This window comes from Dromaius novaehollandiae, chromosome 5 (assembly GCF_036370855.1).
Source record: "Dromaius novaehollandiae isolate bDroNov1 chromosome 5, bDroNov1.hap1, whole genome shotgun sequence".
NCBI classification, from domain to species: Eukaryota; Metazoa; Chordata; class Aves; order Casuariiformes; family Dromaiidae; genus Dromaius; species Dromaius novaehollandiae.
This window is the reverse complement of record NC_088102.1, coordinates 55,846,506-55,873,712: the sequence shown is the minus strand read 5'-3', so window position 1 is coordinate 55,873,712 and position 27,207 is coordinate 55,846,506. Positions and strand designations below refer to the sequence as shown.

The 27,207-nt window shown below is 44.2% G+C and overlaps 1 protein-coding gene across 2 annotated transcripts in view; it reads left to right on the top strand.

Moving 5' to 3' along the window:
• The first annotated feature begins 10,357 nt into the window (after nucleotides 1–10,357).
• The window catches only part of LGR4 (leucine rich repeat containing G protein-coupled receptor 4), an 82,292-nt gene continuing 65,442 nt past the window's right edge, over nucleotides 10,358–27,207 (top strand). Inside the window, exon 1 of one of the 2 annotated variants that reach the window (XM_026121716.2) lies at nucleotides 10,358–10,950. In XM_026121716.2, coding sequence (XP_025977501.2) covers nucleotides 10,763–10,950 — 188 coding nt within the window. In that variant the 5' untranslated portion in view covers nucleotides 10,358–10,762. Of the gene's footprint in view, nucleotides 10,951–24,238; nucleotides 24,289–27,207 lie in introns of those variants that run through there. The other variant, XM_064512873.1, reaches the window with a different exon arrangement.

Here is a 27,207-nt window from a genome sequence, read left to right as displayed (position 1 = left end):
TATGTGTTGTATTTGTGCATTTTTTTCTCCCTTTCCATTTCTGAGTACTCTTTTCAGACAGCTGTAATTGGGTGTTCGTAATCTCTAGGGCATACATGAACATCATGAATGAGTGTTGCTGTGCAAAGAGGATTATTTTAAATCTAGTTTTTTAGTTTGCTCTCCTGATTGCTTACAAGTGTTCATTTTTTCCATTGGTATATTTTGCAATCTGGAAAGACAAAGGAAAAATCAGAATGCTGTAAAGTATTTATAATATCTTGGATCCTCCTGCCTCTCTTCAACCTCCTTAGTCTCAGCTGTATGAACTTGTGATATATATTATTCTGAGTCAGTATTATCTTTTAATTGTTTAAAGCAAGTATCTCAAGTAATGAGATGTTGAATTTCTTTAATTCCTTGTTTAAAGACTTTGTCAGCTTATGAGCTTCTCAGAAAAATGTGCCTGTTTTGAAGTTATGAACTGAGATGAAGGCAGTGAGCAAATGCATAATATTACAAAATGAGCAAATGCATAATATTAAGTTGGTAGGTAGGCTGGACTGTGAATTGCAAACACATGCAAAATACATGTATGAATATTTGTTTTCTATTTGATACAGAGGACGGAAAACACATGAGTTGGAAATGCAAACACATTTTCGATTTGATTTTAAAATGGCTTATGGGGTGCCTATATCTGTTTTTCTAAATACAGTTCATATTCATAGAAATCGTGAATTTCAATACAAGGCTTATTTAACTTCAGTCAGCCTCTTTTTTTTTTTAATGTCATAAAGCATAAACAGAGGTCTGATAGTCTGTCTACCTCTTTTAATTGCAGTTAAAGACTATTTTGATTTTTAAAAACAACTACAAAATTGTGTTGATGGAACATGCCTTATTTCTAACTTGTGATTTCAACTTTGATCTAGCAATCAAGATCCAAACTGAAGCTGGAGGAGTATTTTGTCAAAGCTTGGATCTCATCTTAAACATGTATGGACTGAGCAAACTCAAACTCATTTATGAACTAAATAGATGAAGCAACTTTAATGTTTCAGTGCTAAATTATTTTCCTGCCTTCTGATCACTTACTGCAAAAATTGAGGCTGGGTTTAATGCTACAGAGAATTTTCACCCTAATTTTAAAACAAAAGTGCTGATTTGAAATAACAAAACTTGCTATGTATCTGATACTGGCTACACAGCAGCATGAATTCAGTCAAACCATTTGCTCCCGCACTGCTGTAACTCTCCTATTCTCAACCGTGAATACTTGCTCCTTGCTGGTATTGGCATGCGTGCATTTTTCACCAGGTACTGAGCTATTTCAGCTCAGAAAGCTAGAACAAACTAATAAAATCTGTGTTTTGGTTTTTGAGTTAATTTTCAGCTGCCTTAAGTGAACTCTGACAGCTCTATTGGGACAAGGAAAGGGTAAGACCATGGTAGGTACACAAACTGGCTGTGATTACTGGAAGCCAGAGCAGCTTGAATTAGTGATTTCTTGCTGATCCATAAGGATATGGAGCAATGGGATAGGTTCCTGTAATTTTTTTCATGTAAAATTGAACAGAAGCCAGTTTTCCAGCATCTTGAACTGAGCTATGTTTCTGTGTAAGCTGCAGGGAAACTGCTTAAATGGATTCTGCATGGCCTGATGAGTATAGATATGGGAAGATAGTAGGAGACGACAATGGCTTAATATGGCAAACAAATTGTAATATTTTCTGTAGTCATCTCCAAACCAAGGCATTCTTGTAGTGTGATCTGACTCGGCTGCTCTTGTACATTTGAAATGGTCAAAATGGTCAAGTAAGAATACCATAATGTAGTCATGATAATTGTCCTTAGTGTGCCTCTTCTTGTAATGATGCTTTCTGGCTTTTATTCTTTAAAAATGAATGAAGAACTCCTGCAAAATTGAAAATTGCATAGTGCAAAGTGCTTGCTATCAATGTAATGCCAGTGAAAGCTTTGGATGTGGTGCTCACATTTATGGGGAAACGTTCTTGGAGCTTCGCTGTCCTTAGCCCAGACATCAGAAAGTTCTGAGGTAAGAGGTGAATTTGTCAACAAAAGAAATTTGAAATTCGGTAGCGTGCTTCAGGATAAGATTGGCTACTTTTGCACATAAAAACAAACAAAAACCCTGCAATAAAAGTTCGAGGGAAGCCTTGTGAAATTGTAATTAGCGCTGAATTTAAAGTTTTGATGACGATGTTTTCAAGCCCCACTTCAGATCCAGCATGGCAAAATTTTGAAAAGTAATAAAAAATAAAAATCTCTTTGAATCTCTCACTTTTGTCTATTTATTTATTTATTTAATAGGGTCCTTTTTTGGCAGCAAAGGCTTAAAAAGTCTTCAGCTCAGATGCATACTAATCATTCTTCCCACTCCTGCAAGAAAAAAGAAAAGGGGCATTGTTACACATTCTGAGATTCAGCCAACTTGATCTACGAATTCCAAAATGAGCAGTCCTCAGATAATTATATAACCTTTATGTGTGTTTAATTCTACTGTTTGGTGTACTGATAAATCTTTTTTTATATAGGAAGCTTCCCATTAATATAAAAGATCACTACATTTCAATGTTGCTGAGCACTCATATTCAGTCTTATAAAATCTTGCATTGAAAAGATGTGTCCTGTTGAGAAATGGTGATATTCAAATAGTAGGGTCTTTTTCCTCTAATATGAATTTCCCCGCCCTCACTTTTCACTAGTTTTTGTAATATTATGTTAATTCCCTGGCTAGTTAATTCACTCTGATAGTGTGGAAGGCAAACATGGATAGTGGAGAATTGCCCAGATTTCTGTATGAAGTTACTGGATTGTTTCTGTCCATCATATTTTGGGTTTTAGGCACTCAGGTATAGATTCTTCTATGTTGTCTGTTCTGTTTTCTCAGTGGTTATGTAGAAAATGGATCTGTGGAATGCAGGGGGGAAAAAAAACCCTAAAATAATCCCCAAAACCAACAACAAGAAGTCATCTTCCGGAACAGTGGAAGTCTTTCACTTGTATACTTCAAAAGGTAAGCAAAGCCACCTGCACATGGTTCTTATCTAATCGCAGCCCAGCTTCTCCTCTGCCTGAGCAATACAGTTGGATTGTCTGAATAAAATCTAATCTGCGTTGGAGACTGGGTGGCTAGCAGCAGGGGAGTAAGTCACCAAGCCTTTCACCTACTTCAAGTGGTTGTGGGTAAAAGGCAAAAGTTAGTGATTTATAATATTGTTTGTATTGCAGTAGCGCCTAGAAGTCCCTGTTTTGAATCAGGATCCTATTGTGTTTTGCACTGTACAAATCTGTACGAATGCAGAACAAATAGTTTGGCTCCAAAGAGCCTCAATCTATTGCTAAGAAATCATGTATTTTGTGACTACTATTGTTAGTAAGATAAGAACTTAAATACAAAATACAACAGAAAATGAAAGAAGACTTTTCTTCTTGCAGAGTTCTCTCTGTGATTTCATCTTGGGCCAACATTTTTTTTCTTTGCAAAGAGTACAAAAGTGAGTTTGCCCCTCATCTTGAGCTGAGGGCTTGAGATGCAGACACTCGCTCTGGTATTTTTATTACGACTTGCTGGGATTTGGCAGGCACCTCACTGTAATCTTACTGAACCTTTGAGAGCTTTCAGTAGCCTCACTTTTTTTCAGTCATCTCAAGTGTGCTCCATGATAAATATGAAGCCCCTAAGAAGTTGTATATTTGACAGTTCTGTTGTTTTGTGAAAGGACCAAATGTATATAATCTGAGCTGCTTCTGGCATTAGACATGTCAAATGGCAATTTGTTAGCTACATACAGCAACAGTTGTAGATAAGCGTGATGAGGACATATTCAAATCAAATAGCAAGAATAATTCTAATTAGGCAAGCAGAATGCAACTAATTAAGTAAAAAATGAGGAGGATAAAGGATTGCAGTTACTCATGAAAAGCGATACTCGTGTGGTCTTTGAAGCTTCAGTGATCTATTAAGCATTGTTAAATACATTTGTCACTTGGTCTGAAATGTCCCCAACAGATTGCACATTAGTTTGTGTCACATCTGGCATTTTAGACATTAGTAAGCGCTAACATGTTGTTAGGCTGTTGTTGGTGTGGTGGCTGGCAGATATATATTCCCAGTAGTGATTCTTCAATGACTGGTACATTTGCTCTCCTCCACCAAAAGTATCTTTGAAATGTATCCAGCCTCCTTGGAGAACGTCAGTGTTGGCCTGTGTCAGGTCTCGAATCTGCCCAGACCCTCTGCAGTGGAAATGTGCTATAGCCTTTAGCCTTGGTTGTGATTTCAAAACTGAGGAATTCAGTTTGGCTTTTATATACCTGTCTCAATATTTAATGATAGGGCAGATATCATAAAAATTCTTCCCATAATTAGTTGGCTACTGGCAAACAAGCTGATCCCCAAAGTGGAGAATCACTGATGGCTTCTAAAGAGGAAAAGGAGTTATTTGTCTGGATTTCTGCTCTGCAGCATACACCCCATCTGCAAATATTGGTGCCAAGCTTTGGGTTAACTTCTACTTGGCTAGGGCTACCGGTTGGCAGAAAAAATGTAACAACCTGTCTTCCATGATTTAAAAGCAAGAATGTTCCCTTGAAGAACAATAGCTCAGTGGCATTTGTAGCTGTTTGGTTTGCTTTGCAGGTGCAGTTTTTTGGCATTAACCTCGTACTGCACAACAAAACTTGAACTTCATTGCATTGCAAGCCAGAAAGAAATTATAGAAAATAAGTTACAGGTGAGCAGAAAACAGAAGGACAAAAACTTGGAAGGAAGGATAAAACAGACCCAAAATGACTAGTGTGCATTTATGCCCCAAATTTTGAAGACAGCTTAATACCTGACTGATCAACTTGGTGATAAATCTTAATTACTTAGCAGTTGAGTCCTTCCCTGTCTGCCCCCCAAGATGCTAAGGTACAAACTACTTAAAATAAAGCTGGGATTAGTCAGTTACCTGTGGTAACAGGAGATCTACTTAAGCCTGTTGAGTCAGTTGGCTTGTAACTTTCTTAAGAGCTTTTTGAAATACCAATCCAAAGTTGGTTCTGTAGAAACCAAGGCACCCACGGATTAATAATCTATTTATACCACTTCAAAATATGAATAAAAATAAATTTTCTGTCTGTTTCACTACAGTGTTTGAATGAGAGACCTAAAACAGCATAGATCCTGACAAAGTGTAGGTACTGATGGAGAATTAGATGCCTATAACAAAACAAAATTAACACTCGTAGTTGAATTTCAAGGTTGCGTGCACGATAAGAAACTAGCCTGTTGGTAGTTAATGTGGTCACCTCAGAGAATGCACCAAAATGAGTTATTTGGCACGTGCGCAACTTGACTTAAAGCAGTGTATTGCATCTTGGAGTGTTATTTGCTTAATTTATACTAAAACAAAATCTATCTCAAACCCCTCGAGTGTCTTAACGTATCCCTAGGTCTTCATCAGGGTTATACTGTAGCATATACTTATACATTATATATATGTCTCTACCTATGTGTTAAAAATAAATCATTTAACTTAGCGCTCTGGACTTTTCAGTAATGAAAAGAGCACAAGATGCAATCATTCCTTTATGACTCCATATTTTGCTCCATGTGTATTTTCTTCCAAAGCATTAGGGTTATTCTGTGATGACATTATGCTACGTATCAAATTGTTTCTTGTTTGATAAAGAACCTAGAAGTATTTTATTCACTGTAACACAGGAGATTTAACAGTATTTTGCTAAACAGCTTAGGATCACGTGCATGTTATGAGAATAATTTCAATGTGAGAGCTTTACCATTGAAGCTAAATTTACTTCTTTACATTGCTTAGGTTCCACTTTAATTTTTCAAAATAGGGCTTAAGCAGGATTTAATGCTGCATAATCCTCTAAGCTGGTCCTCTGCAAAGACAGATCTCACCCTTAAAACACTGGGTTGGTTTGTTTGTTTTTAATTCCTCGTGTCGTGCCTTGTCTGCAGTTCTGTACTGCTCAGTGTTTCAGTGGTGAAACAGAACTCAAAGATAGATACAGGTTGACTAAAAAAAAAAAAAAAAAAAAGAACGAAAAAAGTTTTTGTTGCTCATTGTAGAGCACGTAGCAAAAGGGGGCATCAGCGGAGCGGTGGCTGGCGCAGGAGCGGAGCTGGGGGCCGGCAGCGGGGCCGTGCCGAGCTCTCGCCGCGCACCCGCTAGGTGCTGCCAACGCGCTGCCTCCGCGCCGCTCGCGGGCTCCGGCGTCTGCTCTTCCCTTCCCCATCCTCCTCCTGTCTTTCCCAGTGAAGCGCTGGTCTTGCTTTTTGTTAGTGGGCTACGTAGCATGTAATATGCAAGAAAGCGTAACACGTTTCTAGGCTTTTTAGCAATCGAATTAACAGGGACTTTGAGAGAGCAAGTTTTATTCTTACAGACTGTTTTCCACCTGTGGAGCCTATTCAGCTCTTAATAATAATGGCTCTGTCTTAACTGGATTAGCTGTACTTTCTTCATAATCCCTTCTCTGTTAAGTATTTGCTGATTATATATAAACCTTCCAGTAATGAGGTGATCTCACTTTGACTGTCATTTTATTTGGCTAAATATTAAGTTTTTCATACTAGAACATCTGTAGAAAATCTTGATCACACATTATCTGCAATTAGTATTTTATGTAAGAAAATTAACATTTAAAGAGATGATGACTTGCACTTTAGCGTAGATCACTATAGTTCTTTTAAAATTCTGTGACATTAACAGAGAAACCGTGAAGATCCCTTCAGAAAACTCTTTGCGCCTAATATCTTTAAAACCGTGTACAGGCAAGGGAATAGAACGCCTGGCTGCTAAACTGCTGGACAACTCACTGACAAAACAGCTTAAGAGCAGTTCAAGGCAGCAGCGTGTGGGTGACAGCTGTGGCCAGGAGTGCCCCTCGGTCTCCGCAGCTTCACGAGGAGCAGTTGGGAAGGCACAAAGGGAGCCCAAAGCCCAGCCCAGCGGTGGTGGGAGCTAACTGAAACTCCCCTCTGCAGTGAAAAGCCTCTGTGGGAATAAGCGTCTGCGTTGGAGGACCAAACTCGTCCGTCCACGCGATGCACGTCCCCGGCGCAGTGGCGTAAAGCGAGGGCGCTGCGGGACGAGAGGCCGCTCGTCCACTGCCCGCGTTGGGAGAGGGCTCCAGTCGTGCAACGCCCCGTCATCGGGCACCGGGCATTGCTGGATTCACCATCAGGCTCGTGTATGGTTTCTTTCTGGAAACTTTAAGGCCACGTAGGAGTCCGTTAGCCCCTTGTAGCTCTGAGGAATGTGTTGAATTACCGTGTACAAACCTACGTGGTGCCCGGTTCCGCACCAGCATACCCGTGGTCAGAGAGGAGCCAGGGAGGTGCACGGTGTGGGCTGGTCTGTGGTGATTTGCCGAGGGTCTGCAGGTTGGTGTGATCCAGCCGGAAGCATGAAAACCTGGAGCCCTGCCAGGGAGGAGATCACACTCCACGTTGCTTCTCAAGACTGGGAGTGGAAAGGAGGGGCAACTGCTGGGTGGGCAGCTAGGGGATGCTTCCTACTTCACACCTGCTTTACTAAAGCAGGACAAAGATGTTCTGCACGCCCCACTTCCAGTGGAAAATTGTACCAGCTTTTAAAATAAGATGCACAGCAGAAATTAAAGCTTGTTTTAGCATCTTTCCTTACAACAACTTTATGTATGGAATACAGACTGACATGAATATGGGACTCAGACCTAACCTCATTTTGCCCTGAATCACTTCTTATTTCCTATGCAGCTACCTGATTATTTTGAATTGGTCATAGAGTTACTGAGTACTAGGATAAAATTAATTTGTTGTGTTATGATGCTGCTACCTTATAGTGGGGACTGTTCTTTCTTTCCTTTAAAGAGGATTACTTAGTCCTGGATAGTCTTCAGTACTAGCTCCAGACAGCAGAGGGTCTGACATGTCTAGGGTGGAAAAAAATAAAACCCTTTTCTGTGGGCATCTTCTCTCTGTAGACGAACAAAACCAGTAAGCGCACAGCAACAGAGGGCTGCATACGAATGAGAGAGAAAATTGGGCTAGTGATGGAGGGAGAGAGCAGAAGTTGAAAAAATAAGGAAAGAATTCAAGATAATTTGCCAGAAGGAGTTAGGGTTTAAATGGAAGAAGTAGAGTAATATCATCTGAGTGGAAAGGTAAGGTATATTAAGATAGCTCAGCTAAAGAAAATGCACCTGAAATAATGCTGGAAGAAGAAATCGGAAGGCCTTTTAAAATGGAGAAAGGGAAATAGGTAGCCTGAACGACTAGGGAAAATTTAGTAAGAAAAGTGGAACTATTGCAGGGCTCCCAAGGATGGAAAGAAGTTTGCTTTGTTATTGTTATTTATTATTATTTTGTATTATTTGTTTTTGTCTAGACTTTTTGGCTTTTTTTCCCTTTTTTTGGAAGAACAGTTCTGCAGGTACTACAGGTCACTACAAAACAACGTACGTTCTACGTTACTACTCATTTTCTGAACTCTGCAGCCACTGAAGGCCGCTTTGGTTACCATTATTTGTGGTTAGTGAAGTGAGACACTTTGCAGAGCAAGTGTAAGCATTTAACAATTAATTTTTCTTTTCCAGTTGAGAACAAATTCACTTATCTGGTTTGGTTCTGGTCTGTTTTGTACTAATATGCATGGAAGATCCTTCCTTTTAATTTTTTTCCTGGTTTTCTTGTTACATTTTTGGCCAAGACAACCAGACACCAGAGAGCTAAGACAGAACAGAAAGGGTTATTTTTTCCTCTTTTCTCCACAACGGGAAAATTGAGGGACAAATTTTGGATATGAAGTGTTTTGAGACTGTGAAGGTGGTTAACGATGGCAAAACTGGCCAGTGAGCAATTCTGGTGCGATACTTGTGGGGAGAGAAGGAAGTAAGCGTGGAGGGGCCGGGGAAGACCGAAGTCACTGCAAGGAAGCAGTGGCTAGACTGACTCTTCCCCCAGAGCGAATAGCCTCTCCTGTGATGTACACGTTAATAGGAACTAACGAGAACCTGTTCTAATTAAGTGCAGAAAGGGTTTCCAAGTGTCTGACGCCACCGCAGATGTTCTGGGTGGGAATCCGCCGAACCCGGTGGACACCTGGGACGGTGCAGCTGCTGCTATTTCGGACGGGGGCTTCGATCACGACTGCAGACCTGCATCCGGCCGCAGGGCAACCAGGGGAGCTCTGCGTACGCGGGGTGCCCTGGTCCCTCCCCTTTCCCCACTGCAGTGCAGGCAGGTTGCCGAGTCGCCGAGCTTGTCCGTGCCTCCGTACCCATCCATGCAAGGGACAAAGCGATGCAGGCGTGCCTGCCTGGAGGCTGGGGAGGTCTCTGCGCGTGGCCATCGAGAAAAGTGGAACACATATAGGGACGTACGGTCATAACAGCAGGAATAAATGGGTTTTCAGATTTTTTTTTTAAGCAAGCAAGGAAAAAAGACTGAAGGCTGGCTGCCAGCACCAGTCCGAGCGCAACGCATAGGGCTGGTGCGAGCAGGGTGCCGCAGGTGTCGCGCCGTGTGCCGAGGGAACGGCTCTTTAGAAACAGGAGTTTTCAGCAGCGTTTGTAAAGCAGTCGTGTCTGCTTTGGTAATGGGAAGGTGAAACGGTTAGTGGCCTGTGAGGCAAGAAGGCACAGAGCAATTCCCTGAAATCAGAGTGAGGAGAAGCAATGGGCGTTTGGGTCCTCTTGCACTAGATCCTGCATAAACGACTGGGAGGTAGTGTCTGAGCCAAAGCATTTACGATCTCTTATTGCAAATGTGAAAATGATTTGGTGTGGGGTTGATGGTGGTGGCAGTGTGACAAGAGAGGTAAGGCCAAGCGCGAGCACCGCAAGGCCGAAGGCAGGCTGGGGAAGGGGTTTTCTGGTAATTGCATAAACCTGCACTCGCTCATTTATACGGCTAGCCTTGCCCCCTAGTTACCCTGCACATTTTTTGTGGTTTTCCAATTGCATTTTAATAATAAAAAGCATACCCTGTTGCCTGGCAAAGCAGCCACACAAATACTAAAATAACTGTTTATCCAGGCGCGTGTCAAGGGCATTACTCATGTCGGGGCAGCGCGGCCTCGCCGGGGCCGCACGGCAACACGGCGGGCGGCTCTCGGAGGCGCCTGCTCCTGCGCGCCCATCCCCGCGCGTCCGGCCGCCTCCTGAAGGGCCGCTTGGGCGACCCAGGCTGCCCCGCGCTGCGGGGGGCGGGGGCGGAGCGGGGAGGGGCGGGGCAGGCGAGGCCCCGCCCCCTGGGGCCGCCCCGCCTCCGCGGCTGGCCGCGCCCCGCCCGCGCGTGTCCGCCGCCGCGCTGCGCTTTTGCATATTCATGAGCGCCGCGTTCGCCCTGCGCCAATGGGGAGGCCGGGGCGGCTGCGCCATTAGCATATGCACCTCGTCCCTCCGCAGAGAGCCGCCGCCGCCGCGGCTCGCAGCGACAGAGCGTGGCGCGGGCCGGACGCAGCCCGCAGCCGGGGCCGCCGCAGCAGCCGCCGGGGCCGGGGCCGGGGAACCGGGCGGGGCGGGGCGGGGCGCGCCGCGAGCATGGCCGCGCGGTACCTGCGATGAGCGGCGGGGAGCGGGCCGGGCCGCGCCGCGCGGGGCTGCCTGCCCGGGCACGGTGCTGAGGGCCCGGCGCGCCGCCGGCGGCCGCTTTCCCCCGCGTTTTTCTCCGTAGTCGCTCGGTTGCCGCGGCGCCTGCGCGCCCGCCGGGGGCGAGGGGGCGGCGGGGCCGGGGAGGCTGGCGGGCGCGGCGCGGCCGGCGATGCGGTGCCTGGCGCTGCTCGGCCTCGTCGCCTGGGGCCTGGGCGGCGCGGCCGGGCCCGGCGGCGGCGGCGCGTCCCCGCCGCCCTGCCCGGCCTCCTGCAGCTGCGACGGCGACCGCGGCGTCGACTGCTCCGGCCGCGGGCTGGCCGCCGTGCCGCCGGGACTGAGCGCCTTCACGCACGCCCTGTGAGTGCGGGCCGGGCCGGGCCGGGGGGCAGAGGGAGGGAAAAGGAGAAAACGGGGCTGACGCCGCCCTCGTGAAGGCTGATACAGGGCGCTGCAGCCGGCCCTGGCGCGGGGTCTTGGGTCGGGGCCGAGCTGCCGAAGTGAAGAGCAGCGTTTGAGAGATGGTCGCTTTCTTCTTTGTTTTAGTGCAGTCACTTAAAAATGTGCAGGGGGGAGGCTCGTTCCTGGCTTAAGTTGCTGGCGCCCTGGTTTGCTGAGCAGAAGGTTTCCAATTTCTCCTACCTGTTTGTGTGCATATATATATATATATATATATATGTATATATATTTTTTTACTTGTTCGGGCTGGCTGGAGAGCCATTACCGGAGGTAAACACTCCGAGCCTTTCGCTTGTGCAGAGTAGAAGCTGCAGGTCTCAGTTACTGGAGGTTACCTGCATTTAAGTATTTTGCTCCTTTTTGTGCTCGTACGGTGTTACCGTGTGCTGCCTTCGCAGTGCTTTTGCTTTGATTTGCTGGCGTTTGGGGCAGGCGGTCGGGAGCTGCCGTTGCAAAGCTTTAGACCGGCTGATAAGCTGTTCTCTTTCCTGCACAGGTAGACAGGGATGTTACCAAATTTCCTTAAGTACTTTAAGCCTTTCTGGTAAAAGCCGCTTTCCAGCGCAAGGGTTTATGACCGCTGAGTTTGGCGATCTCGTGAAGCGGAGCTGGTGCGTCCCTGTGTCCCTGCAGTGCGGTTTTCCTTGCCGGATGGCCCGAAGCCGTGGTGGCCAGCGCCCATCGCAGACAGGGCTGCCCGGCGGCCCCGGGTGCAGCTGCCCTTGGCCGAGCAGCTCCGCTCCCAGGGGCCGGCTGCGGCCTGGCCTGCGGCCTGAGCCAGGGGAGACGCGTGTGCTGCGGGGTGCTTGCGCCGGGTGCTTGTTGTGCCCTCTGCAAACGCGAGCGGAGACTTCTTGGCTATTTCGTTCTGCCGCGGTGGAGAATATTCTTCCTCTCCCCTCACGTTTTAGTTCTCGCCCCCTCGTTTCCAGAATGGAAAAACAGGCACCTTTTTAGCACTTCTGCATTTGTATAGTCGCTGTGTTGTAGCAAGACTGCTGGAGGTTTTGGATACGTACAAGATAGTTTTGTAGGCGACAGAAAATGTAGCTCTGAACCTGCTCAGGCCGGGCAATGTACAGTTTAGCCAGAGTAGCCGAGTTAGCTTGGCGGGGAGAGGGGAAAAAAAGAAAAATTCCTCCCACCCCCGTACGTTTGTGTCCTGGCAAAACGTCTTACCTGTGTGGAGAAAGCGTTCGTGTGCTTCATGTCAGGCAGCACGACTGTGTTGGGCAATCCCCTTAGCACTGCTGTAGGGCTATTTTCTTTGATTATGGCCATAGCAGAGGGGAGACCTTAGTGTAGACAAGGCTGGAAGAGGGTTTCAAGCATTGTTCTGTGATATTAGAACAAACTCACGCCTATGTTTTTCCTTTGGCCGAGAGAGCTGTTGGGAAATACTGCTGGTGATCAACCTAAGTTAGCAGTGAATGAGCTTCGAGGCAGTTGACAACCACAGAAGGGGGTTGGCATTAAATTTTCACTGCATCTGTTTTTCTGAAGTCTTAATTTCTTTGCATGAATTTTAATAATTTGCCATAAATTTCAATGTGTAACTTTTAAATATAGTCATATTTTTTGGTCTATTATGAATGGTTAGGCAGTGATTTCAGCAGAGCCTCAAATGAGTGTCCTGGATTCCCTTTCTCTCTCCTCGTTTCCTTGATACGAGCACCTCAGCTCTTGGCCGATCCATTGCTCGTTCTTTGCTCGGTTGGGGTTGGTAGAAGGCTCCTCCAAACACAGCCGGCACGTTGCAGAAGGTGCGTTGAATGGACAGCCCACTGTATTTGCACCTGGCTAACTGCGTGATAACCGCAGTGTCGGGAGCGGAGTGAGAAGGAGGATCGTATGGCTCCTGCAGGACTGTGGAGTCAAGTGGGGTAGTTGCATCAGACCAGCAGCTTTGGAAGATGGAGTAGCTGCTCGTTACTTTTGAGTCATAAGTGTGCTTTTAGGGAGAGGGTTTGAATAAAGGTGGTAGGTAGCCCCAGCCACAGGGGTCCTGGTGAGCAGCTTTTGGGAGATAGGGACATGCTCTGGAAGGGCAGAGGTGGTGGCACAGGGTGCAAATGCTCCGACCGACCAGAGGTAATGGGGAGGGGGGAAAGCAAGGGGATCGGGCGGGCATGGCCAGGAGTAATTACTTGATACTCTTGCTGTAGGTGGCCGTTTGTTTTGTATAATTTAGGTGGGTGTTTATGTAACTCTTAATTACCAGCTGCCTGTTTTTCTGTTGATGAAGGTTATAATTTTGCTCTGTTGCAAAATAACTGTTGTCTAGCAAGTTAATGTACCTATGCAATAATGTTAAAATGTTGTTTTGTTTTGCTTTTTAAAAAAAATCAATGCGGTATATTGCTGATCTTTGCTATGATTTTTCATGTCATGGGCTAGAAAACATTCGTGATAATAGAAGAAGGTTGTGGTAGGGTGCTTTTATGCCTCTGTCTCTCATAGTATCAGTTTGAGAATGGAAATTCCAATTTTGGGGATTTCATACTGGTGTGAGTTGTGCAGGGGGAAATTGTAGAAGATAGCCAGATCCATGTAAGATGTCTCCAAAGTTATCTTAGGGGGTTGCGCAACAACCGTTAGTAATGTACTTCTTTCTCAGTGCCTATAGTTTTATTTTGGGCACTTTAAGTATGAAAACAGTGCAGATAATTTTCTTTCCAGGGCTTCTGATAAACTTCTTCCAGAATTCTTCCCTCACTGTTACATCCTTGTGTATTTGTGGGGGTGGCGGGGCCATTGCTTGAATTTTAGTTTCCTCCAGTTGTGAAGGGAGTGCTTTCAAGCCTCAGTTGTCGTAAAATCTTAACACTTCTTCGCAGTGCTGATACACAGATGCTGGAAATTGCACATTTGTTTATACTCTCTGCTCTCCTCCCTGCATGAAGTAAACCCACAATGGCTGCATTTACTTTTATTTTAAACACACTCCACTTTTACTGTGCATGTTCACTTAATCTTCTCTGCTTCCAAATCCATTGCCTCTCAGAAAAATAAATCTCCTCTATCCATTTTTTCCCCTAAAAGATAGACCTTCAGGAGGAAATAGTCATCTTGGTCTTCTGTTTTTTATAACCCGTTTAACCTAATATTGACAGTCCTTGTGTGTGCTGTATTCTGCACTAGCTTTATAAGATCAAGATGTTGCAGTTGAGAAGGATCCAATTTTAATTATTTTGTAACATAGGTTTCTTCAGCATCCCCAAAGAGCTGGTTATCTCCTTTGCAGTGTACAGTCTGTCTAGGGGTACCTACAGTCATACACGTTTGAGTTAGACTTCCTGCTACGTGTTTGTTTAAACAGTAAAATTACATGGGTCTGTTTGCATCCAGCAAGGCTTGCATATTTTTTTTTGTCTTTTCGTCTGGCATTTTTATGGTTTGTTGGATGGTGATGAAATGCAGTAGCTAGGTATGTCTTCTTTGAATGTGTCAGGTACGCGCGCAGATATTGAAGACCAGCTATTGTCAGACAAGCACAGTAAGGACCTGGCTGAGGTTTTGTGAATGTTGTCTAGCAAAGTTATTACCGTGAAAAGTAAAGATGTCCAGACATGACCTTGGGTCTGGAAAATGTCACATAATTGCGGTCCTCCTGAGATAGAAAAGCCTTATCTAATTAGAGGTTTGAAGGTTTTGCAGTTGCACTGTTTTTGTCTTTTTAAAAACGTGCTTTCCATAAGTCTTTTGGAAAGACACATTCATGTCACTTTAATACAAATATTTCTGTTAACCAGCAGAAACGTTATTACTTCACTGTAATATCTTCCTTGTCCCAGCGTGTGCAGCCCCACCTTCCTGGGACTGTGTTAACCGACAGAACAAGGAAATAGAGCTGACATCAGACCAGCCTGTTCCTCATTACCCATTTATAAAATACTAAGATGAAAGATGGCACTTTCTCTCTTTGCATTTCAATATCTTTTTGGTCCAGGTGTTACAGACGCCTCTGCTTTATTTTGCCCTGCCAGCGTGGGCTGTTCAGCTGTCTCTGAGATGCCCCTGGCCGGAGGGGGCTTCGTCTGTGTGTGCGGTGTCCAGCGTTAGCGGTGGGCAGAGTCCACCGGAGGTTTGCCCGGTTATGTTATTTTTGGCTTCTGTGGCAGTCTGTCCAACAGATTTCACTGCAGGATTGGAACTTTTATGATTCATTTTAACCTGGGCTATTCTTCAGTCACGTAAGAAATTCACACTTTTAAGTAGTGCAGAGAAAAGTGACATCGTTGTTTTTAAGTTGTTAAATATTTTTACCCTTTTTATGTTATTGTTTTGCTGCAAATCTGGTGTTTGGTTGCTGTCCGTCTTTTCCTTTTCCTCCTACTTGCCCCCCTACCCCAGCCCCCGCAAAGACCAGTGCTCTACCATAACACCTATTTTTTGTCAGGTATTTGGCATTTATTTTTATGCCTTAAGCTCACTATTATCAGCAATATGTCATTTCTTGTTTAACGCTTATTGAGCAGGGGCTCATAATGTGACTTTGGAAAAACTAAGACAAGTCTGCAGTGAGAAAAAAATCAGACTTTAGTGTAAGCGAGTGTATGGTAGTAAATAATTACCTTTTCAGTTCTTGAGAGGAATTTACCAGTAACTATCTGCTTGAGATGGAAAATATGGAAGCTGTAATATAAGGACTCAAAAACAAAACAAAACCCAAAGAAACCACCTCCGCAAGGAACTTTATTTGTTTTGTATTCTGCATCTAAGGCAGCAATTTTTGCAGAACACAAGCTCTTATTTACCCGGAGAAAATTACTGGCTTACGTCTCACAAGGGTTGAGCACCCGTATCTCGTTTTGGAGAGAACGGGGGCCGCTGGGCTGCGAGAGGGTCTCCGCGCGGCAGGTTGCGCGCCTCCCGCCTGGCCTCCTTCCTCCCGGCCATCCTCTCGGCGGGCATCGCCTGAGCTGGTGGTGCGTTTGTGCTCTGGAGGATTTGCAGGCGGCTCGGGTTGGCCGACTCCTTGCTTTGCAGGTGAGCACGGGAGTGAAGTGGGTGAAACTGCTTAGCGTCGACGGTGCTGTGTGGGGCTCTGGGGCCCGCGGTTAGTTGTGTGGGGCTCTGGGGCCCGCGGTTAGTCTAGCAAGAGTTGTCTGTGTGGTCTGTGGGATCCTAGAAGCTGGAGACAGAGCTGGAGGAGGGTACCTGAGGAGAGGAGAAACAGGCAAAGAAGCTATCTCTAGTGTGTTCTGGAGGGCGAAGAAAAGAAACCCGTAAGCTGAGACACAAAGGATTTCAATGTTATGGGACCTTTGTGAACAGAGGTGTTGAAAGCCTTTCCCACGCTAGAGGCCTGGCTGTCCTCCCCGGCTGGTAGGTGCAATAGCTGCTGTGGTGATGTCCCAGAGTTTTGCTGGTGAAACGCTATTCCATAATTTTTCATGCCTACCTTTCCAATACTGCTGCAATTTTCTCATAAGATATTCTCAAACTGTGGTCTGAAAAGAGATTTCTGACTGTGTGATATTGATTCTTGATTATTTCTCACCACTGACTTGTCCTATAAAACCCTCTTGGAAGTGTGCACACAGTTTTCAATACTTCTTTTGCGGATGTAGAGATTGTCAGTTCAGTTGATGCACAACTGCATGCAGCAACAGCTGTTGTTGGATAGAGTAGCTTGAGAGGAGGTGAAGATCTTGACATGACTATATTAATACTGTCTTCACTATAAAAATGTTTGAAAGCCTTTGTTTTAGAATCAGATCTAGATCCGCTGGGTTTGGGGATCTAAGAAAACTCTTATCTCCAAATCAAGATCATGTAGCATTATATACTGCAGAGCCTGGAAAGTGTTACTAGTGAGAAATGGCATGTGGTCTACCTGGTGGAACAGCTGACCTTATTTTTTTTCAAAGTGCTGAGTTACTGCAACTGCCAGTGAGTTTCATGGAAGTCAGAGTTTCCAGTATTTCTGGATGATAGGTTGTGTATTTTAAAATACATGATTGAAATAGCAGCATGCCTTCTATTTTACAGTTGAATGATGTAACTGTGCTAGGATTGTAACGGGGTCAGAACTTCCTACTGAAAATGATTTGGAAAAAAAATGCTATAATCAAAAGGCTAGGGAAAAGGAAAATTGGATTTCAGTTTCACTCTGAATTTGACAGCACTTTCTGCATGTAGTCAGTCAATTTCAGTATTGATATGAGTCTTAGAAAACAACAGAGAAGACTAGTGATCTCAGAATAACACTTCAGTTTGGGTGTCTTTACTTTTGTATCAATATGATAATGTGTGTTTAAAAAAAAAAAATGCAGACAGCTGTCTGTGAACAGGTGATTTCAGCGTGTATTCTGTGGTGGACTGGAGTCTGACATCTGTGAAAGATGTTTGTTTTCCAGAAGTAGAAACCTCACTTGATGTGTTATTTTCCTTTTTTTTTTTTTTTTTTTTTTTTTTAAAAAACATTTACTTATTGAATTATAGGTAAGTCATATTTTTCTTAGGTGGGCTGTTCAATCATATGGTATTTTTGGAGCTTAGTAAAACTTTAAAGTGATTTAAACTTAAATTTTTTTAAACTTATTAAAAGAGCAGATTATTTGGTATGTCTTGATTGTTTAATTTGATGCTTTCTCACAGGAAGACTGGTCTTTGTGGAATGGTACCAACAAAATACATTCCTTACCGGCTTTCCATATTTGCTTTTTGCATTTCTACCTGATGAATCCAATTCAGTAATGCCAGCTGAAAGGTGACAAGCATGTGGAAGACGAAAGCAATGCATCTTTCACTATTTAAAAAAAGTTTCTCTCATTTCTGAAGTTATAGCAATTTTAAATATAGCTAGAAGTTTGTTAGTATAATGTGAAATAGCTTAAAACATGTGAGATCTGTTGCTGAAATATGATGGTTAATGTGCCAGTATCTTTTCTCTAAATCTGGTATTGATAATCACACATTTAATTAAATACATTGTTTTGTAAGTTTGTTACCTGTAAGTATTTCAGACAGCGGTTGGTGTTTTTTGACAACCGAACTTCCAAGGTTTTGGCATAGTGAAGGTAATTGAAATAATTTTTGAGTCTAAATTTTTTTAATTATTTTTTTGACCTGAAGTTCAAAAAATGTTAAAGCTAGTTTTTAAGTATGCTAACTGACTCCTGAAAGTCTTGCATTAAGAGTGCTGGGGCAGCCTCACACCAGCTATGCGGTCTGGAAGAAGGAGATGATGCAAGTTACGCAGAAGGTGCTGCCTTTGGGAAAGAAAAAAAGGGTTTTTTTTGTTTTTTGTGTGTTTTCCCCCTACGATAGAAAGGGCTGAGTCTTTGTCTTGAAGAGAAAGTGAAGAAAAGGCCAGAGTGAGGTGAGGTTGCTGGGAGGGCTCTGCAGACTGCCCGGAGGGATCAGGCCCTCTGAGAGTCAACAGCTGCTTTCACAGCTCTCACTAGAGCATTTGCTTATTTAAAATGTCAAAACTTTTTTTTTGCGTGTGTGTGCCGTACCTCCTCCTCTTCTCTCCCCCAGCCAATCCTGGAGGGATGCTGAGTCTTGCAAGGATTTTTTTCCCCCTAAAATTTCGAGAAAATGCGTTTGGAGTTTTAAATGGTCCACAATTAGCAATGAATCATAAGTAGGTGTGCAGTTTTTCAGGTATGCAAGGGAGGCCTAAACCTGTCTAATTTAGCTTAATAGTGCTGCAGATGCGGTTGTGTATTTTATAACCTTGTTCTGTGGAAATGTTTTTTTGTTTGGGAGTTTTCCCATTACCTTCTTGACATGTGCATAGTTGCACATGAATGGCTTGACCCCGTGCCGCAGCAGGGAGACCAGCGTGGCTGTGCTTTCAATAGGCATGTTACGGACAAAGAAAACATATGGAATATTTCATTCCTGCCTCTGCGAGCCGCGCGCGGGGCTGTGAGGGCAGGGGCCGGAGGCTGCAGGCGGCACGGCGCGTCGGTGCGCCGGCCCCTCGGTTCCCCGCGAGCTGTCGAAATGCTCCCGCCAAGCGGCTGGTTCGCGTGGCGCCGTGCGCGGCGGCGGGAACCGGATCCCAGGTGTCCAGCAGATGCATTTCGGCAAGGCAGCACGAAAAACGTGCAGTCGGGTTCCCTATGGCCGTGCCGCGTCCTCGGCGATGCGAAGTGGCGGTTTTTCTGCACTCTCTGGGCACTGTGGCGGTTGGTGTTTGTCACCTGTTTAAAATTCTGTTTCATAGGATTTTAGAAGTAGCTCTTGCTTTAGAAGTCCCCCGGTTGGTTTTCTGAATATTGATCCGGTACAGCAGTGGGTAGCTGCCATGCACTCCGTGAGCTTTTCTGCAGCTCCTCTGCAGAAGTGCAGGGCCCCCGAAGCCTGCGGGATCGGCGTCGCTGGAGGCAGCTAGCGTTTGTGGGCGAAGATCTGTCTGTTCTTGCGGATTTGGCAGGGCCCGTGGATCCAGCCTTTACCCACTTCTGAGATGTAGGAGCTGCGAAGGCTGTTTTATCAGGTGGCATTGCTGAAAGCCCTGAAAATGCCTCAGTTTTGAACTAGAGGAGAACCTTGCTCAGACCAGGAGTTATGCCCGTAGCTCTTAGCTGCCCGAATTATGAACCCTCGAACATACTGAACCCTTGCAGCCTTGCTCTGATTGCAAGATTCGTGTATTTAGGTCCGTATTTACATGTTCTTTAAGGGAGCTCTGCAAAGCCAGAGGCAACAGCTGTCTCCTTGTTCATCTCTTTTTAGTTCCAATTTTGCTTAATTTACACAATTACTGAATTGTCTGCCCTCTTGAGGCACTGAATGCTCCCTCTGCTATGTTTCCTCTGGATATTGCTGTGGAGTCCTAGTGATCTCTATGGGAGTGGTGGGGAAAAAAGCTGGGGAGAGAAAAGGATGTGATCCTGGCTCTGCCATAAGTTCATGGGGTATAGGGCCCTGCCCTGGAAACGTAGTTGCCAGTGGTTTGGACCTGGACAGGCTCCTGCCTTTTGATACTTTTTACTGCTGTTGGTCTTAACACTTAGATTTTATTTCTCTCTCTCTTTTTTTTAAACTATGTGCTAATATTGACCAAACTGTTAATATTTTACAGAACTAGCGCGAGTCTTGCTAGGTGTAGAAAATCCATGTCTTTTCCAAGGGCAAATCTGCTGGCACTGGGCTGAGTGTTTAGTAGAGATGCTAACTCTCTTCAATATCCAGGTCAATTAATCATTTATTTTGAATTGACTTGCTCTTGCTTGAAATCTCATTTTCAAAAATTTCAACGAGTTTGTTTAGGTGCTTTTTTCACCCCGATGACCCCAGAACAGGTCTCTAGTTTCCAGGCCTAAAATGTGCAGGATCCTGCTGCTTGGGAATGTAAAGCAGGGCTTGGACTTGCTGTGAGGAGAAGTGTCAGTCTTGATCATTCCAGCAGAAGCCTCTGCAACTGGGCAACCGGGCCGATTTCTCTCTTCCGTCCCCTCCAATTTCTCTTTCAGTTCTCCTAAGTAATTGTGCCTTTAAAATAAGTCTAAAGTATGTTCAAAAGAGAAGACTGTTGTTTACACAGTAAGATAGCAGCAGTCTTGCTCAAGGGTAGGATTGCTTGTGCCGTCCTTGTCTCTTCAGTCATCTGAGAGAAATTACTGTGTTCCAATAACTAGCCGTGTTGATTGGAGAAATTCTGTCACACACACAAGTTAACGCATATTTCCAAATATACTGGATATTTGCCTCAGCAGATATATTCCATATCTGCTTCAGGCAAGTGCATCACCTGCTCTTGGTTGATGCAGTGCCATTAGGAATAGGGAATAGTGGAATAATGGAATAGACGGTGTAAGTATCCTTCCTAATGCCATTTAGCAGTGAATTGAGCCCTGAGAATTTGGTGGCCTGTCTGGCCTATGTTCTAAAAGGGTCAGATTGTTTTTGTAGGCCACTTTCCTGTGCAAATTGCACCGCACACCAGGTTGTCCTTTGCCAGCTGCGGTGGGATTGGACAGAGCTTCTGTTTTATCTTTCTGTCACAGGAGTGTCTTGCAGGAGACGTCCTTGGGGGCTTGCTTCTTGGTTGGAGTTGGTGCAGAGTCACCTCGGCTGCTTAGGCTCTTCAGTATAAGATATTTTGGAGAGGATGGGAAGCTTCGTATAGTTTCATTCTGGAGTGTGTTTGCCTCAATGTCAACACCAGACCAATTTTTGCCTGTGTAAACTTTGTTACTGTAATTCATATGTCATGTAATAGAACCAAATGCTTCAAAGCATGAAGAATGTAATGGGAAAGCTGCTTCGTAATCACAAAGTTAAGAAATTCTGCCTTACCAGTGCGACAGGAGATCTTTCTCCATGAATTTCTGTTGTGCCAGCGGAGAGTATGTAGCTATAAATACCCCAAAATATGGAAAGGGTGATGGTTAGTTCACTTGCTTTGTCCCTTAATGACTGAGATGTGTTACTCGAACGCTTCAGGCTTGGATGCAGCCTGGAGTACCTTGCCCAGAGAGGTTGTGGAGTCTCCATCCTTGGAGGTACTCAAAAGCTGTCTGCCCGTGTCCTGGGCAGCCTGCTGTAGGTGACCCTGCCGGAGCGGGGGGGTTGGGCTAGATGATCTCCAGAGGCCCCTTCCAGCCTCAGCCCTTCTGTGATTCTCTGATGCCGTGTTAGTGCTGCCTGGCAGCCGCTTGCCCAGGGCGCACCTACTGCTGCAGCTTCCCGTTGCCCTGCTGTCCTCGGGCTTCCTGTTGTATAGGGTGCTAGGCAAATCAGTGAACGTTTGTGGGTGTCTCTATTTCGCTTTGTCTGCTAAAACCACGTTTCTCTCACTATTGTCCCCTCCATTCATTGAGCTGGACTTCGATCTTTTTTTGTACAGTCCTGGAGTAGGAAGTATTATTAGTCATGACAGAAATCGGTATGTGGTCACCTGCGTGGAGGTCAATCCAGCTGGATCAGTTGAATGCCTAAACACGTAAGGAGTACTATTCCAAGCTTTAACTGGCTTTTTTAATAAGAGTTTGTGGTTTCTTTTCTTTTTTTTTCCTCTCTCCCTCCCTGCTGCCCTGTTTCTGTATTGCAGCGTTCAGCAGTGGCAGCGTCGCTGAGTTATCCCTGCGCGTGTCCGTAGGCGCTAGCCGGACACGTGCGTTCCAGCGGCAGCCCCTGCACGTGCCGTCCCTGCCGCTTTTCGCGCTTCTGAGGTGCTGGGCAAAGCGAGGACTCTACATAAATACTACAACGTAAATACTGTATTATGTTGTTGTTATTGATGTTCCTCAAAAAAACAGAGGAACATAAAGCAGAAATGATTGCTGTTATGGAGGAAAAGCACAGAAAATGTGTAGTGCTTACAGTCGTTCTTGTCTCAGGTTTTAGGAATTAAGTTTTAATTGTTGGTGCCCTCTTTAAACTACTATGTCAAGCTGAAGAGCAACTTCTGATTTGAAGATAACAGGTGCAGCAGTGTGACTTAACAGTGAAGAAACAGAGGTGTCTTGCAGTATTTCAATGTTGTAATAAGTCCTTTGTAGCTCTGATCTTAAAAATGAAAAACCATTGAGTAATGTGACAGGGTTCCAGGATTTGGGCCCTTCGAGGGTGTCGGTGTTGCAGTGCAGCCGTATGCGTGGTGGTCGAGAAGGTCCCGGCCCAGGCGCTGCTCTGCTTCGCTCTGTTGTGCTGTACATCCTCGGAAAGGTGTTGGTACGTAGAGATGCAGCTTTGAAAGTTAACGTGAGGGCTTTGCTAAAGGGCTGGGAGACACCCGGTTCGAAAGCTTGTCGAGTTTGTGAAGGAAGCAGAGCAGTGCTACCGGGCAGCGCTTGTGAGGCTGGTAAGGGAGCTCTTGGACCATGCACGTCTGCAAAAGCGTTGGGAAAGCCTGAAGGGCCGCGCAGTAAACTTCTTGCTTCTGCTTTTGGAGCTTGAGCACACAGCCATGGGCTTAAATGGGATTTGCTTCATAGCTTTTCATTACTAAATAGCCTCTTTTTGTGTTTTAGATCTCTGAAGTGTATAGGATGTTAGAAATAAGGGTATTGTTCTTTTTGCCTTTACACTTACAAGCAGTTAGCATATAGTTTACTTTCAGAGAGAACGTATGCAGAGCATCCAAGAAGCTTCAGCAAATAACAGCCAAGTGTTTGTGTGATTTTTTTTTTTTTCTCTTTTTTTAAAGCCAAGCAAATCCCATTCTGTTACCATCTTGTTAGCAATAATGCTTTGCTAATGTCTTAAAAAGCCTCTTTGCCCTGGATAGGCGCCGCAGAATGAGGAGATTCTGTTACCGCTTTTCTTCACAGTCTTTTCAGGGTTGTGCAAATGACTTTCATTAGGTTTCCGCACAATAGCCCAAGGCTTTGGAGGAAGGACTAGGCTAGAAACTCATCACGCTTATTCCCGTATGTTACATTCATTTAAACAGGACAGTTTCCAAAACAGAGTGGCAGTTGGAATCTAATAGGCATTTCTAATATTGAAATTCTTGATCATATTTTAAGCATTTTTTAGCAGTTAAAGATGTTATCTATGAAGAGATTAATGAGCAATAAGTGAACTCTGTTGGATCCAGGCTTGCAGAATGCAGTTTAACTACTTTTTAGGCTTCAGCACACTTATCTTAATTACTGGTTTACTGAGTGTTTTCCCCTTGGGGGGGGGGGGTAGGCGAAGCATATACACTTATACAATGAGCAGTGAATGAAGTTTGGGGATACTGCATTTGTGTTGCCTAAACAGTCACACTGTAGATTACCCACTGCCTTAATTTCCTTTCAAGAAGATTGTAGATAGGTCTTGCTATCGCTTACACTTGATTACTTCGTTGTTAGCTTCCCCTATGTGATTTAGCATGCACAAGCTTAATTATTCTTTTCTGGCCTAGGGAGAGATTTCCTTCCAATAATTACCTTCACTGCCCTTTACCCTTCTGCACATTAGTTTGTTCGGAGAAACAGAGTTGCTTGGTAAGCAATTCCAAACAAGGCAATGCCCGAAGCTGTCTTGGAAATGTAATTTATACCTTTTACATAGCATGCTAAGCTTCGGTTCACTGAAACCCGACTGCTAGCTGTACTGAATTAGCAGGCTCTAAACGCTTCTCTGCTACCTAAAAGCAGTCAGAATTCAACATGAAAGCATCAGCTCGCACTGCACTTTCATACTGTCGTGGGGTGATACAGGTAGAAAGAAATGGAAATTTAGATTAGCAAATGACTGTCAAATTAATGGGTGTTTCTTTTAACAAGTAGTACAGCTATTGGTTAGTCATATGCTGTTTAGGTTAAAAAAGAACAACTTTCTGAGGTGAGTAGTTCTGCCAGACTGTCTGCTCCTGTGATAACAAAGAAATATATATGTAATTTTGGGGTGATTTCTCAGGATTATATCTTTCTGATTGTTCCTCATTCTGTTCTTCCCAGTACCTAGTATGGAAAAAAAATTGAAAATATGAATGGTGAAGACGAATGTCAATATAGCAGACAATTTCTTTGTTAAAACCTTTTATTTTAAGTCATTGGTAGTTACAGGAGGTATGGCCTGTTGATCATTTTTTGGAGTGTGTGGTGCAGAATTAGTTCTTACAGCTTTGTCTTCTGCAATTTATTTTGGTCTGTATGCTATTAAAATATAGTCTGATATGCCAAAGGGATGGGGATGCTTCCCTCTCTACCATGTATACTGTAAATAGTCCCTACATTATTGTAAGTACTTTGTGGTAAATATAATGAAAAGTAGCAAAAGGTTCTGTTTGTCTTGGAGTCCTGGATATACAGTGCTCTTTTTAAGATGGGATAATTAGTTCACTCTGCTGTTAATTTTACAGTAAGTAAATATATTTGTTAAACTGTTTTCATAAATGTAGAAGAATAAACTGTTTTCAACATGAGAAAAACTTCTTTTGCGTTCTTTCTTCATTATCTCCTGATGTGTGTTTAAAAGCAGACAAGAACAAATTCTTCGTGTTTTAAACACTTACTAATTTTTTATTTTTAAATCTTTTAAATTTTTAATCTCTGATCAGCTGAAGTTTTACTTGTTCTGCTTCTAAAAGTTAAAAAAAAAAATCACCGCAGTGTCCTGTAGTGTGCCACATGATTTGCTACGCTTTGTGTATTAGATTTGGCAGTGATTCTAAGATGTGCCTGTATTTATTGTGGGATCTGACAAGCTAATTGCAGGGCACTACTTCATTTCTGGTGACCAATTTTTATAACATGTAAATATTGATGTTAAATAGGTGTATTTGCGTCAGAAATTAAGAGGATGTGGGTTACCAGTCTCAATAAAATCTTTTCCAACCTCAATTTTCAGGGTTAATTTTAGTATCATTTCACAGTTTTGTTGGTCATGTTGTAATGACTGATCTAATGCAATGCGTTATGTATGTAACTGTATTGCTGGTGGTAAATGATGAAATCTGTCCTGGGGAAAGTAGTGTGTTGGTAGCACTAAGGTGTCCATATTAAGGGTAGGCTTTGAGCTGCATGACAAGTTTTACTGGTTCCAATTTACTGATTTAGTAAAACCCATGAAGTCTTTCAGGGCAGAAGAAACTGGAATTCTCTGAAATAAGTGAAAACACAGAAAACAAGATCTTTTTATTAATGGAGCCTGTGTGGGGTGTTCGTGGTCCACCTCGCATCCATTAAAGTCTTGTCTTCACTGCAACATAGGTGAACTTTTTTAGTTCAAAATACTCATGTCATTACATCCTCCACGTGTTGGGATTTATGTTGACTGGAGACCTTGACAGAAGAACTATTGTGTATTTCTTTGCCCATAGGATAGCTATTACGAGGTAAAAATTTGCCCATGTTTTTTGTTTGGAGAAAGCTAAAGAAACAAGGGTTCACAAGTGCTGTTGTCTTTTTGCAATTCATCTGTAAAATCCATATTTCCAGGAAGATGCATGCACAGTTTATGTCTGCAAGCATGCCAGAAATACAGATGTTACTTGATTGCCTTTTGTGGGTCTCTTTTCCATTGCACATGTATTAGATGTGTTTATTTAAAAATTGATCCTGTGTACATGATTAAACTTGACAAGCCTTAATCTCTGTTGCTGAGAGCGTGGGTTGGATAGCTAACGTGGTAGGTCTTTGTTTTTCGTGTAAATACTTGTGATGCCCCATTTGTATTAAGTATGCTGTTTTTCTTCTGACAGTTTAGTGATTAAAATCTACTCAGTTTTAAATAGGTGTAGTCATGTAAATTTTGAACAGTGTTAAACTGAAAACTTAGCCTTTTCAAGTGAATTAATAGTAATAAGTGCTCCTTTGACCTCATTGATTTATAATGGCAAATGCTGGCTGTCAATTATTTTTTCGGCTCAGGGTTTCTTTGAAGACTTCAGTTGCTTTTAGAGAATGTTCTTTAAAAAACTAGAGAATAGGCTACCTGTTCTTACTATTTTTATTTTGCATGCTTGTGTCAGCGATGGTAAGCATTATTAATTTTTATTCATATTAAGGGAGAATCCAGAAATCCAGAGCTGTGCCATTAAATTTGGTTGGCACAACTGATCAGTTGGGATATTACTCGTAAGCAGCAAGGTTAGGCTGGCGTCTGATGCACGCGGTGGTACTAGCACAGCTCCTGCTTTGCCGATGCAGCTCATTCTGCCTGGGAGAGTGGGGCAGAAAGGTGGGGGGAGACACTGTGCTGGTGAAGGAGCAGCTTTGCTGGTGAAAGCTGCCCGTGTGCAAGGAGAGGTCCTTTGCCGAGCTCCGTAGCTGCTGGCACGCTTTCCCTGGCAGAGCGCTGCTCTTCAGACCTTAGCCGTTCAGGTACCGAAGCCTCTGTCTTGCGTGTTGAACGTGCACCCGGTGAGAGGCAGGTCTTACCGTTCACACGTCGGGTGTTCTGGTGTTTGTTTTGAAGTGTCTTCTATCAAATGCTCTTGAGATGTTGTGATCAGCACAGTATGAATTTGGGTTGTGACTTACGTATCGGATGTACTGAGGATGACGACTGGTGTGCCACTTCATGAGTTTAAATCATTCTGCTGCTCTTGCTCTTTCCTGCTGATGGGGAGGTCCTCCTGAGCTGCTCCCGCAGACGGTCACAGCCCCTGCCGGGGAGCAGGCTGCTCCTTGGGCGGTGGTGGACGGGGGCAGGCCCGCGGCCGGGCTTCCCAGCGCTGCGTGCTGGCGGTTGGGCCTCCGGGTCGGAGCCACGTAGTAGTTCCTTGGGCTAAGAGGGAACAAGAGGGCTGCGAAGGAC